We start from the raw sequence: 14,071 nt of genomic DNA on the forward strand, positions 1-14,071 counted from the left end.
TCCACACTCAGTCATTTGTTTTCCTTCTTGAAACACTCCTGTGACTTGCCCTTGCCTGTAGTTAGAATAAGATGTAAATGACTTATCCTGTCCAGCCATACCAATCTCCAGTCTTAGAGTTCTTCAGGGCCTTTGCACCAGCTACCCCTTTAGGCTGAAACACACCTTCCCCAGCATGGCTGATCCTTCTTGAGAACTCAGAACTCAGCTTAAATGTCGCCGCCTTAGAGAGGCTCATCCATGGTCACCTAGACCAACACAGTTCTTACCCTACTCAGATTCTATCATCAGATTCTGCCTGGTTTTATTTTCTTCATAGAACTGGTCTCTATCTGAATTATCTGGCAAATTAATTGGTTTACCGTTTTCTTTGGAAGAAGTAAACCTTCAATAAGTAAACCCACCAAAAGATAAGCTCCCTTAGAACCCCAGGTGATTTCTGTCTAATCACTGCTGTCTCCATTCATCGAGTAATGCCCAGTATTCGGTATTATACATCATGTATTTGCTGAATGAATACAGGAAGGAAATGGTTTGGGGTGTGTTATAGAATAGTATGTTTGGAACTGTGCTGGTCTTTTACCCCAGTTGGGAATGAGGGTGACTGTGTATGATGGGCCAGAATGGGGTGGGAGAGAGTAGGCTATGGCTTTGAGAAATGGGCAAGGACCACATCTTGAAGCAGGCATTGGGTCATGCTGAGGTGACTGCACTTCATTTTGAAGGCAGTCGGGGAGCCACAGAAGGGTTTTAAGCAGCCATGGAATAAAATAATTCAGTGTATTTATTGGAATGTTCACATTGGAAAAAGAGTTATTCTTATATTCTCCATTACACTGCTAAGGATGGTAAAGATCAAGGAGTAAACAGACACATTCCTCAATTTAAATGAGCATGGAAAGATGCCAAAACAATCCAAACTCGCTGCAAACTTTACAGTCCATCTACCTGCATCCTCTACTTTCTTTTTGAGCTAGGAGGCTTTGAAGTAGCATTTGACATATTTTTGAAGGACATAACTAGGAGAAAAGATGCTCCTGGATTCATGATTTTTGGTGTTGTTTGACATAAAGAGGCCGTTCAAGGCTGGGCGTGGTGGCTCACCCCTATAATCCCAGCACTCTGGGAGGCCGAAATGGGTGGATCACTTGAGGTCATGAGTTTGAGACCAGCGTGGCCAACATGGCAAAACCCCATCTCTACTAAAATTACAAAAATTAGCCGGGTGTGGTGGCATGCACCTGTAATCCCAGCTACTTGGGAGGATGAGGCAGGAGAATCACCTGAATCTGGGAGGTGGAGGTTGCAGTGAGCCAAGATTGCGGCACTGCATTCCAGCCTGGGTGACAGAGAGACACTCGGTTAAAAAAAAAAAAAAAAAAAAGAAAGAAAAAGAAAGAGAGAGAAAGAAAGAGAAAGAAGGAGAAAGAAAGAGAGAAAGAAAGAAGGAAAGAAAGAAAAGAAAGAGAGAAGGAAAGAAAGAAAGAAAGAAAAACTGTTCATCAGGTTAATCTTCAGTCTGAAAAATGAAAATGAGGATGTGGAATTTTAAAAAATGTGGTTTAACTTTATGCTTGCAGTTCAACTTCCAGTGGCCTGGTCCAACCACGGAAATGAGATTTCTGCACGAGATAAGTCTCTCTCAAAATGTGCCAGCACTCAAGTGGAAGCCGTTTAAAATTCTGAAAAACATTGGAAGACTTTCTTTCTTCCTATTTACAAATCTGTCTCCTTTCTTCCATGATTCTTCATACTTGAAACAGAAAATCATTAACTTCCATATACCTTCTTTTTCATGAATCCATGGTGGAAGGTGAAAAAAAAACCACCCCTTTAAAAGCCAGAAGCCAGACCTGCCCTCAAAGTAAGAGAGAAAATGGAAGTTTGAGGCTGTTTGAGGAATGTGTGGGCACTGAGACCCATGCTCCCTGATAGAGGTCTGCATGGACAATGGCTGTTTCACGGGGGTACCCTTCAGCTGCCTTTTCATTTGCTTTAAGATGTTAAAGTTTGTGATGTCTGAGACTACATTTCTTTTAGGAAGAGACAGGAAAATTTACTAACTGCCCACTGAGATCTCTGTTTGCATAGTTAGATAACAATTTAAAAATCTTTAAGACCACAAAGTAACAGTATGTTATGTTTGGAACATGTGGGTGCTCACCATCCAGAACTTTGTGTTTGTTTGCAATGCGAATTTCCTTTTCATTCATTATCTCTACTATCCTCAGAGGCTGTCTATGTGGTAGTGTGCATCTAAAGGGGACTATCTCAGACCTCAAATCTCTCCATGAAGATGTTCTAGCCTACCTTTCTTTGCCCCCAAGTGTCAATATCTCCTTATGAAAGGCCAACCAAGATTAAGGGTGATTTTTAAGAACTGCATCTTTTGTGCTAATAGAGTCCTGTCTTTGCCATTGGTTGGTTTCAGTTGCTTGGAAGCTTTCAGTTAGAAATGGCTGAGGGAGAAAGTGCTCTGTGAGTCCAGGTAAGGCAGTGGTCAGAAACCCGGACATTGACAGGTACACGAGTACCAGCTGGAACCAGGCTGTGTCCTGGGCCTCCTCCCAGTCCCCAGTGGCCACTGACTCACTAAGCTTCTGATCTTTCAACTTGAGGGGGCCCTGGGGTACTTTCTATTATTGGATGTGAACTCCTGCTGCAGAGACTGAGATGTAGGGTGGCCACAGGGAGGGCTGGACTCCCTGAATCTACAGAGAAAGACAACGACCCAATCTGTAGGGCCCTCCTGAATCTAGACGGCTTGAGAAGAGAAGACTTACTGAAAAGTCATCACTGGGGAAGAACAGGAGATCTTGAAGAGGATCATTCTGGTAGGTCTTTTCAAGTTCTTCAATGACAGTCTCATAATCCAAAGGCTCGAGAAGCCTAGGCTTTTCTTGCTGTAGGAAAAGAAAATATGGTATTAATCACTGACATATACCATCTCCATTTTCTATGCCCGGTTGGATTTCATCTCTTAGTTATCATTGAGGTTTTGACACTGCACAGTCCTTCCAATGCAGTCAAAGAGACTCCAGGAATGTAGGGCAAAGCCACGTAACTATTATTTCCAGATTTGAAATAATATGAGAAAATCCTAAAATACCTGATATCTCCCTCAGAAATGCAAACTGTTCTTATTAAGTCCCCCAAGGTTCACGATACCCAGCCCTATCACATCCTCAGAATAGATGTTTATGTAAATTTTTGTCAACAGGAAGAAAGGCCTTCTGCTTACTTGCTATGGTATTATGATAATTATCATCATTTCTTCTGAATTAGATACTTCCTTGTGAGTTCTCCTTGGGTCAATTTGAAAATGTTGGCACCTTGCTAGCAATCAAAGTATCACAGGCGGTCTTGGTTGTCATGAACACATGGATCCTGTGTCAGGATTAATTGCTTGGCTCTGAGCCTCTTTGTCTCTACAGAGACAAGCTAGGTCATTTTCTAATAGAACTGAATGACAGGACTATTATGGATGCAGTGTGGTGAAAATGGATAAGTCTGAAAAAATAGCCCGATAATCACATTGCATTAGATTCCTGAAGCCAAGAGGGAATGCGCTCCCTTCAAAGAAGCCTCCCGTAGTGCCAAAAATAAAAATAGAGGGAGAAATGTGACTGTTTCATTATAGGGTTGATGTGTTTGCTCCATTTGTGTTTCACTATAGGGTTGATGTGTTTGCTCCAGTTGTACAGAACTCATATGGTGAGAAAAATGGACCCTCTCCTGCTGCAAAACACAACAAAATCCAAAACAGAAAACCAAAAACACAATCTGAGTCCTCTAACCCTTTTGATGAAGCATTTATGCAACCTAAGTGAAAAGCGGTGGTCCTCTGGGTTATTTTGGGACTCCTAGAGATTTGAGTGGTTCTTATGAAATTTGAACACTAAAGTGATCTCATAAGTGAAAAAAATTATTTTTCTTTTTCACATAAGTGACATCAACAGATACCTTCCCACCCAAACTCTTCCTTCCCCACACTCACACGTGCCACCCTTCCTCATTCTGCAAAGCACACAGATAGCTTTGACTCCTAAGGCTATTTTTGGAAGAGCTCTTCTGATAAAGCCCTAGAAACTTTCATTGACATTTTAATAAATGCTAATGGGCTTCTCAAAGTAGCAGTCAATATATATTTTGATAATTTTCCAAATATAAAAATATAAAACAAAATGTGAACATAGTGGGCCAATGGCAAGGATCATCATATACCCTCTACATTAGAAGAAAAAGAAAAAAACCCAGCTCACTTCACAAATGCGTAAGGAAACTAAGGGTAATGCCAGGTAAATATTCCATCTAGAAGGTCCTTCCAGAAAGGTGGCTAGTTTAGTAAAAAAGAAATACCCCATGCAATATTTGGAGAAAAGAAATTCAGTTGATCAACATATTTAATGAAAGAGCTGTGAGACGCTGAGTATTTTGAGGCAGAAAATACAGAGATGCTATGGCAAGTCTTGGGTAGTGAAAAAAGTCTTTCTGGAATCGCTACCTTTTGATATTATTCTATTTAGACTTATTTTAAGTTCCAATTCCTTATTTCCCAGGCAAAGGTTAATTCCAAAGATTATAGATTGACAGCTCAAAAGGCAAACGCATGTTTCAGATGTTTGGTTTGCCACCCACATTTATTTTCTTTTTAATTGGCTTGTCTTTAAGTCATGGTATTTCACTCCAGTTCAGCTGTAGGCCTCAGTAGTCTTTATCTTACCCTGCAGCATATTACTTTTATATTACCAACTGCCCCCACAGGCCTTCAAGTCTGAAACAGTTGGCTTATTCTGAAACCTGTTTTTCCCCCCTATTGAGTGTGTAGGTATCAAATGTAGCAAACGAAACAAAATGTACAGTAAAACCCTTTCAGGAAGCTCTTACGTCTGCCTTAGCTTTGGTTGGTTGTTTATGTCCCTAAGAGTTCTTCAGCTGAAGTATATGATGCCCTTTGGTACTTAGAGCAATAGCCCATGATGTGGCTAATAATACTTTTATCTTCTCCCTCCTCACACCAAAATGAGTAGGGATATGAGAGTGTGGTTTTAGTGTGTATTGTCATTCATAGGTTTAAAGGCAAATGACATATGGATGTTTTGAGAGGGCTTCTGTAATCGGGTTCTCACTATCTTTTAAATTTTATCACCTATTAGTCCCAAAATCCAGCATTATTTAAGGCGTTGGAGACAAGAAGATCTTTCAAAGAAGATCTTTTACTGGGACCCCAATGTTACCTAAAATCAATCCCACCTAAATTGGTACAATAGGCAAATCCGAGTTCCCAAGTCACAGGTTATGAATAAAACCACAGAGAAACTAAATCCTAACTCTCCTTAATATACCCAAATAAAACATATGGCCTGCAAGCATCTGAAGGCATAATTTCAGGTATTCATTTCAGGCTATGACATCAATTAATGAATGATATTTATTAGGCCTTTCCTGTTTAGGATATTGCACTGGGGTTATTTTGACAAGGGATTGCAAAATCCAGCAGGTCTACTTCACGTAATTTACTAAGTTTTGGCCTCTGGAGGAATAGATTGGTGAAGTTCAATCTTCCCAGTGTATTTGTTGATCATTGTGTAACATTCAAGATATTCAATGCATCACAACTTTGAGGACGTAAAGTTTAAAAAGAAATAGCAATGATATATTCCATAGTGTCTAGAGCCTGGGATTAGGCCAAAGTTGTCATAGATGCTTTACATATCTGTAATGGCGAGAATCCGGGCTATATAACCAGTAGTTGTCTCTGGAGCAAGGGAGCTGTCTGCTCGGTGTAAAGAGACAGATGTATACAAGGATGGTGGGATCAGTTAATTTCTCGCTACTGCTCCTTGCAGAGACATTGAGTGAAACTGGTGACTGAGCAGCATTGATTTACAGCTTTAACAAGGGTTGGGTTGTCTCTCTTGAATTTAATGTGCTTGTTTCTTTTGGAAATGCACCAACGGGGATAAGGTATGTGCCAAGATTACTCTGAATTGGCTTGGATTTTTATAGTGCTTTTTACTCTTTCTCTCTTTCTCTCAAATGAGTAAGGAATTTCATTAGCTGTTCTAAAGTCACTCTGCATGGGAAAAGGCACCCACCAGTACCTGTTATTATGCATCAGGGCTGGTGTTGCACCACAGTGGTAAGAGGCCCTATTCTTCTTACAGAGAATTAAGAGATTTGTTTGATCTAGTTCCCCAAATCCACAGCTTTCCTCCAAATCAACTTCACAGCAGAAGAATAGACTCCTGTCACAAAAACAAATGCTTGCTTCCCATCTACCTGATTTCACTACTGAATGCCAAGACGATTATCTAAGCCCCAAGGTGGTAAAACAGTCATCTTTGTAATAGTCTGGGCTACCCAGGGCATCTCAATTGGTTTGAAACAAGCAAGAATAAAGTATATTCCACTACAAATATCTGAATTATTTTCATCACTATAATTCAAGACCAAATGGATGAAGAAATGACATTGAAGAAAATAAGCATTTGAAGTATGTAACACTGAAAATTACATGGCTTAATTACCAACCTTCATATTCCTCCAGAATGGAAGTACGATCTAACTGAAACATAAGCTAGACTACCCAGCCTTATTTTGGAAAAATCCAAAGTATAAAGGAGAGCGTGAGTATAGGTTTTCTATGTTAAGATGCAACAGAGCGTTTAACATACCCTAGTGCCAGAATTCCTGGGATTCCAGTTTTGGCATTGCCACTTATGAGCTGTGGAACTTCAGGCATGGTAATTAAAATCCCCATGCATTAATTTCTCCATCTGTAAAATGGTTTAGTAGGTGCTGCCTCACAGGATTAAATGAGATAATACTTTTTAAACACCTAGAAAAGCCCACACCTATAATCCTCATTACCCGAGTGTTAATAGATAAAGGCTATGAGTTTCTAATGTTCACTAGTCAGGGATTTAAAGCATTAGTATTGTAAATTTAATGTCTACAAAGAGCAAATAGTAATCACTCAATAAATATTTGTTAAATAAATAAATTTATAGTATGTCATCCAGATCCAAGAATTCCTTTTCTGGGATTCTATCTTAAAGAAACAAGCACACATATAACCCAAGATTTACACAAGGATGTCTTTACAATACTATCTTTGTAACAAGATGGAGAAAATATAGTCACCCTAATCCTAAGGTATAAGGGAGAAAGGTAGGCTAGTGGTGGTTATACCCAATCAGTGAAGACTCCAGACTCCAGAGCTGCTGTTCCAAACAAACGGTTTATCTTTTTCAGAGAACTGTGTATGGTGGAGATAGGCTTAATGCTGTGATGCGCTTTGGGAAGGACATTGGAACTAGGGTAGGGGTTGGCATAAATTCGTGAATAACTATTAGTACATGCTATAAATAATGGTGCAGCGCATGCCATAAATTTACTGAACGCTTCAATTCTTCAGCAAAGTTAGCGAACTCACAACATTTTGCATATTAATTGGCTTTTCTTTTTGGAAAACACCAAGTGGCTGGAGTTCATGATCAAGATGGCAAGCATTGGTACAAAAGGAAAGATAAAGAAAGGGCACTCGCTACCCCAGAAGGAAAGAGGTTTCGGTTACCTTGACAGTGGTTCTAGATTCATAGCTATTATGACACTAGAGTTTGAGCTCAGAATACCTATATCTCTAAGGGATAGTAAGGGCACAAACTAGCTAAAAATGGGAAACAGTAAATCATCGCGGATAAGAAATAATTAGGAAATTATGGTACATTCATCCTAAGAAACAACACATACCCATTGAAACTAAATTTTTTAAAGTTTGTAATAAAAAGCAAAATTGCTTATGTATTATTGTTCAATAAAGTGGTAATAAATATAATACAACAGAATAATCACACAAGATTTAAGAAATTTAAAGAGAAAAGATTAGAGATATGGATCCTAATATTATCAGTTGTGATATTTAGGATTTTGCCATTTTGATTTTTCTGCATTCTCCAAATTTCTACAATGAACATGTATTGCGTTCCTCGTGGTGAGAAAATGAACTTGGTTTCTCAAAACTGTCATGTGTTCATGGAAACACTGGGGAGTTATTTGATTTTAAAATTGTTTACCCTTTGAAAATCCACCAGAGAGGGAGCCTAGAAAAATCACAGTGAGACTTCCCATAGAAGTTCAACCACTAACAGTTTCAAGTAATTAAGAAAAGATACACAAAACCCTGGGGAAAGGAGGCCAGGGAAAATAATTACAGATTATATATGTGGTTCTGGAAGCTAATGTCAGCAAAAAGGAGATGTGCAATTAGCAATTTAATAACCAAAATATTTTTCACCTCTGTAGGGAACCATCAACATCTGGTAACTTAAATACTCGTGTATTGGTCATTGTCACAAAGGATTAGACATCAGAATCTCTAGTTGGAAGTTCAGGATCTCACCTACCAGCTATGTAACTTCGACAAGTCATTTGCAACAGCCGATATTGGGATGAATGGGGAAAGGGCAGTGTTGCTGCAAAGATCAAGTAGATAAAGTATGAAAAGTGGTAAGTGAACCACTGAATATCAGACAAATGTAGATTTGTTTATATTTGAAGATGATTGAAAATTACCCTACATGTTTTACCCAAGAAACGTATGCCAATCAGCTAATCAAACCAACTACGATGAATTCTTCATGTACCAGGAATTGTCCTCTATGCTTTCATATTTATTATTTAAATTTTCTTAAAATAAACTCAGAAAATTAATGATTCTATTGGAGGCAAAAAACGTAGTCATAAGGAAGAGTACTCAGATAAAAAAAGGACAGCTTCTCTTTCCAGCATCTCCTGAGTGAAGTCGGGCTACTCTGTCCCCCACAGGAAAAAGGAAAGCAATCTACCTGATTATGCATATCAGCAAATGAAAGTGACTTTGAAATTCTAGCTTTGTTTTCCTTGAGAAATGGCCTAGAAAATATTTTCATGTATTTATACTTGCAGATCAAAAGAGAAGGATTACATTTAGGATTGGTTTAATATTAAACTCATTAGCTTTGCAAATAGAAAAATCTAAAGAACAATCAATGTTGCAGATACTTTGAATATCTTTCTGTAGCTCTGACCTACACAGATACAAGGTGAGCTTGTCAGCACGGGGGGGCTCATCAGGAAAAGGACTGATGGAACGAGGAAGAGAGAACATCTCTGTGGCAAATCCCTCGTGACTGAGGACCGCATCTTTGGGATCTACATTCTGAGTGTAATTAGGGAGCCATGTCTTGGTTATTCACCATTGGGGTTGCTCTAGTTTTGTCCACCTGAAGTAGTTATTCTTGGTTCTCTTTTTCAGAAAACCTAGTCTTGTCAAGAAACACTACGAAAAGAGCATTCCCCACTTCCTTTGAGAAGTTTTATGTTCTTTCTGTGACACGTGGCAGATCCTGTGATGCCATTTGGAACTCCCTCTTCCTCAGCCAGTGCTGTTGTTCCCATGTATCTGAACCTTTACTCTATTTTCAATATTCACAACAGAATTAATCCTATATCCGAATGGCTTCTTTAGTTTTCAAAACTATTCATACTGATTAAGGACACAGAAAAACTAACAAAAAGTAGATATTTAGTTTGGTACCAACAGAGTAGGCTCTATTAGAGTGCCATGTGCTAATTATTTTTCAGTTTTCTTCACATCTTGACATACGGACAAGCAAATCACTCACAGTGATGATTCATGGGGTCTTTTGAGAGATCCTCCAAAAATTTCAATCTTGAAATCTCCAAAACAAATGAGAAGCAACATAGCTTTTAACTAATTTCAGTGTTATATCAAGATAACTGATTAGATTTCTTAGAAGAAATAGAAGATCTAAATGACACATGGATTCTTTAGGCCTTAACTTAATCCAGGACCCTTTGACCTTAATGTAATTGGAATGAAGCCAACTTCCACGCCACTTGTGTTTAAAACAAATGAGAAGATCGGAGAAAGTCCATACAGCTGGATCCACGGCCGCAGCTGTCAGCCTGGGTCATGTAACAGATTTAATTTAGCCTTTCATCAGAGGGAGTTCCCCTGGAGAACCTCTCAAATGTTTGAGCTTCAGGAAACAAGGCTACTTTTTCCTACCAAAAAGGAAATGATTAAGTAAAGAATAAGCCATCTTATACTAACCCTTTAACCTTCTGTCTGTCTTGAACCACACAGTTTCATGAAAATGGAAAAACACCAGTCAAATCAAAGTTAACAACTGTGCAGCTGGGCAAACTCAGATTAAGCTGAATTTGGAAATGGTTCCCTTGGTAACAAAGACGGACACAGATCTCACAAGAAATCAATCAGCAGTAACTCTTGGAATGTCTTAGTCCATTTCAGTGACATAAAGCAGGTGAAAGTCAGTAAAGTATAAAATGTTTTGCAGATATAAGGGATGACTGTATTGTTACATTCAATACACATATTATAGTTAGAAAAATCAGAATTTTCTATTTTGTTAACCCTTAATTTCATTAGGGCAAGAAAGGACACAAATGAGCTTTACAGGATTTGTGATGTAAGGTGCACTTTCAAACTAAATTTGGATTGTTGAAGTCTTATTTTCTTTTTAAAGAAATCTGACCATGTATATCTCTTATGAGCATGTTAAAATTCACATATTTTTGTACAGCAAAGAAACATAAAATTTAAAAGTGGCTGCTTCTCTGTATTTGTAAAGAAGTAGAAAATATCCAAGAAGATATAAATCAAACTAAATTACATGTCTCATTTAGTTTTCTAGAAACACTTGAATGATAATAAATATCATTAAAAATACATCACAACCCAATTACAAGGCTGCCTGACACAAGGGAAATTAATGCCTTGGAGTAAACTGTGGAGAATTTTAGATTCATTTATATGAAGCCTGTGATGAGAGCTGTCACCAGGTTAACCTCAGATACTGTCTTATTATTTTAATAATCACAAAAACATCCACTCACAGGTCAAGTGTTGTACACGCACACACATGTCACACATACAAATGTAAATAGTTTTGTCAACAACAGGCATTTTATAATTTCAATATGTCTTCCCATAATGACAGACCATTTTTTAATTTCCTTTCCTACCTGTGGCTACTTGAAGTTGAATACGCATAGTGGATATTTGTTGTCTTTTGGCCTATGTAGCACTCATCCTACTTTCTTTTAGTACTAGCATGTTAATTTCCTTTTGGGGACTTACTTCTTTCCACATTCCCATAAGAAGCAGCCTTGGTGGATCTGACTAATTAAAGGGTCCTGATTTTCTGGCATCAAGGGTGTGTGACCCATTAAACTCTTCCCTGCCGAACTCTGAATCTTGAGTGGAAGGATGCAAAAGTAGGTGAAAGGATTGGAATTGTTTCATTTCTGGGGCTATACTCCCACAAGACTTTCCATTAGTTCCAGTCATCAAGATCACCATTTCCCACTGTCCTGAGCTTCTCTAAGTCCATTCCTGGTTCTTTTCTGAGCCCATCTCTCCACCTTTCCTTCTGTCCCCTTCTCTGGACTGTGTTTGTTCATTGGAGTAGGTTTCTAGTGCTTGCAACTAGAGGAATCTAATGAGATATAATACAAGGAATAGTGCCGACAATAAGGGACTATTATTTCCTCAATTTTTATGTTTATTTGGATTTGAATGGTCTTAAAGGAGGACCTCTTTTAGCCAATGACTCCTGTCTTTGAGGTGTGGAAATTTAGGTTTGGTAAACTCCTGAATTACCAACGCAACCCAAGATTGTCTCATTCTGTGAAAAGTACATCAGGTATCAAGCATCCCAAAAATGGGGGCTTAAGAACCTTCCTGCTTCTCCAGGGAGACACATTCAGTGCAGCCCCGATCTCTAATTTTCCATTAAGCCTTACTCATTCAACCCATCACTCTCCTATAACACCAGAACATCTGGAAGCCAAAAGATGAGTTTAAGACCCCGTTTACCTTCAGTGACGATAGTCACATACTATAATTTTGCTCTCTGTAGGAGGTGTCTGGTTGTGTTGGAAGTTCTGGCAAACCCCTGTAATATACAACAGATCAGACATACCTAAGCTAGCAATGGTTTAGGTATGTCTCATCTGTTGTATATTATAGGGGTTTCACCTTTCTTCCTCCCCCCATTTTCATCGTACAAGTCACATTTACTATATTTATTATAGTAAAACTAATTCATATGTGTTTTCTTGTAGAAATAACAGTCACACCAAATAATTGATAATAATGGTAACAATATGCACTACCATTTTAAAATAAATTACCCTGTAAATGCCAATAATGGTTATTGTTTTTCTACTACCACTATCATAATCAATGGCAAAGACCACAATCAGTATGTAATATCTTCTCTCACTGAATACCCACATCAACCCTGGAAAAGATCACTGCTGCTTTTTTTTTTTTTTTATGATGAGGAAGCTTGGATTTTGAAGACTTCAACAACTTGGCTGCAAGTTGACAGGAGAATTGATATTCTAACCAGCTCAGTTTGAAGCCTGTAGTCCACTCCACTCCACTCCACCAGCAAAGAACATAGCCTTGCAGAACAGAGAACAGAAAACAGAAATGCTTTTTCTTCACTCCCTGTTGGGAGGATTCTGGAATAGAGCTGTGATTTGGCGTACTATTTCTGCTCCCGAGTTTCTGTAGCAAATGCAAGAGAAGGCTGGGGCTGGTATAATAAGGTCACCAGGCACCTCAGGGGAACAAAGTGGTAGGGAAAGAGGACCAAGCCAGGCCTGGTGGCTCAGGCCAGGTGTGATAGCTCACGCCTGTAATCCCAGAACATTGGAAGGCCAAGGCAGGTGGATCACTTGAGGTCAGGAGTGCGAGACCAGCCTGGCCAACATGGTGAAAGCCCATCTCTACTAAAAATACAAAAATTAGCCAGGGGTGGTGGCGTGCGCCTGCAATCCCAGCTACTCAAGGGACTGAGGCAGGAGAATCGCTTGAACCCAGGAGGCAGCAGTTGCAGTGAGCTGAGATCTTGTCACTGTAATCCAGCCTGGGCAACAGAGTGAGTCTCCACCTCAAAAAAAAAAAAAAAAAAAAAAAAAAAATTAATAGGAGGGAAAGAAAATGAAAAGGTAGCTTTAAGGAACCATATAATGAATGTTATTAGTGCGTATGTCAACATCCACAATGAAAATTGCCACCAATTGGGGGAATCTTTAAAATAAAAAAGTTTTGTACCGCTGCCACCTTCCAGGAAATAAAGGGTTGCTGGGATCATGACCCTCCTTACTATCCCTGTTGGAACTCCTCTTTTCTAACAAACAGTCCTGCCCATGCTCAGAAGCTTGGCTCACTTCTGGTTTAACTCTTCTCCCTCCCTTCACAGTCAGCTGCTAGGGAAAGGAAGACCATTCTTAGTTAAATTACAGGTACCCCTCCCACTTCCATTTTGGAAGCAGCTTCTCTGCAGCTCCCTGGCACATGAGCTAACTGTTCCTGTTGCAGCCCGCACCCAGGTCCTCTCATCTGTGTTCACCTGGATTCTCAGGTGGACCAAGTTTCAATGCTCACTTCTCCATTTCTTGAATTCACATCCCCTGGTTACTCCTGCTTCTTCGCATTCTTCAACTTGTCCATATACAGCATTCATTCCTGCTTTCCTTTGTGTTTCAACCCTGATTCAGCCTTGTTTCATTGTTCCTAGAACCAAAATCCTGGCTCCTGGAACCCCATCCATTGCTTCTGTCAGCTAACTGGCTCGTTTCACAACAGCCTAAATAAGCAACGCCCTATGAATGGTTGTACAAAACAAAGAGATAGCACCTAACGAAGCACAGATCACCAGTGAGGGAGGCTCCTCACATTAACATGGAAGATTCAAGAAGAAACAACTGACTTGAATGATAATAGTACAGTACGATATAAAATAATGTATATTAGAGATATGTTAAAGCTATTCAGATTAGATCCTCTACATAGAGTTTTCATTTTTATTTTCCTATTAAAGTGCTAATAGGTACTTTAAAGATGAGAGGATGAATTTTCATGGGTATCCAGTTTTCCAAATACTTTGAAACCCTGCAGATTAATGACCCGTAAACCAGTAACAACTTAAAAACAACAAATCATATTTATTTAAATATATTTGTATAT

At 39.0% G+C, this 14,071-nt stretch overlaps 1 protein-coding gene across 4 annotated transcripts in view; it reads right to left on the reverse strand.

The window, feature by feature from the left end:
- DOCK10 (dedicator of cytokinesis 10) overlaps positions 1-14,071 on the reverse strand; it is a 279,740-nt gene that overhangs the window by 167,037 nt on the left and 98,632 nt on the right. For all 4 annotated transcript variants that reach the window (XM_025404350.1, XM_025404349.1, XM_025404348.1 and 1 more), the window contains exon 2: positions 2,784-2,903. In XM_025404350.1, the coding sequence (XP_025260135.1) occupies positions 2,784-2,903 (120 nt within the window). The remainder of the gene's footprint in view (positions 1-2,783; positions 2,904-14,071) is intronic.

The sequence above is a fragment of the Theropithecus gelada genome, chromosome 12, assembly GCF_003255815.1.
Source record: "Theropithecus gelada isolate Dixy chromosome 12, Tgel_1.0, whole genome shotgun sequence".
Lineage (NCBI taxonomy): Eukaryota > Metazoa > Chordata > Mammalia > Primates > Cercopithecidae > Theropithecus > Theropithecus gelada.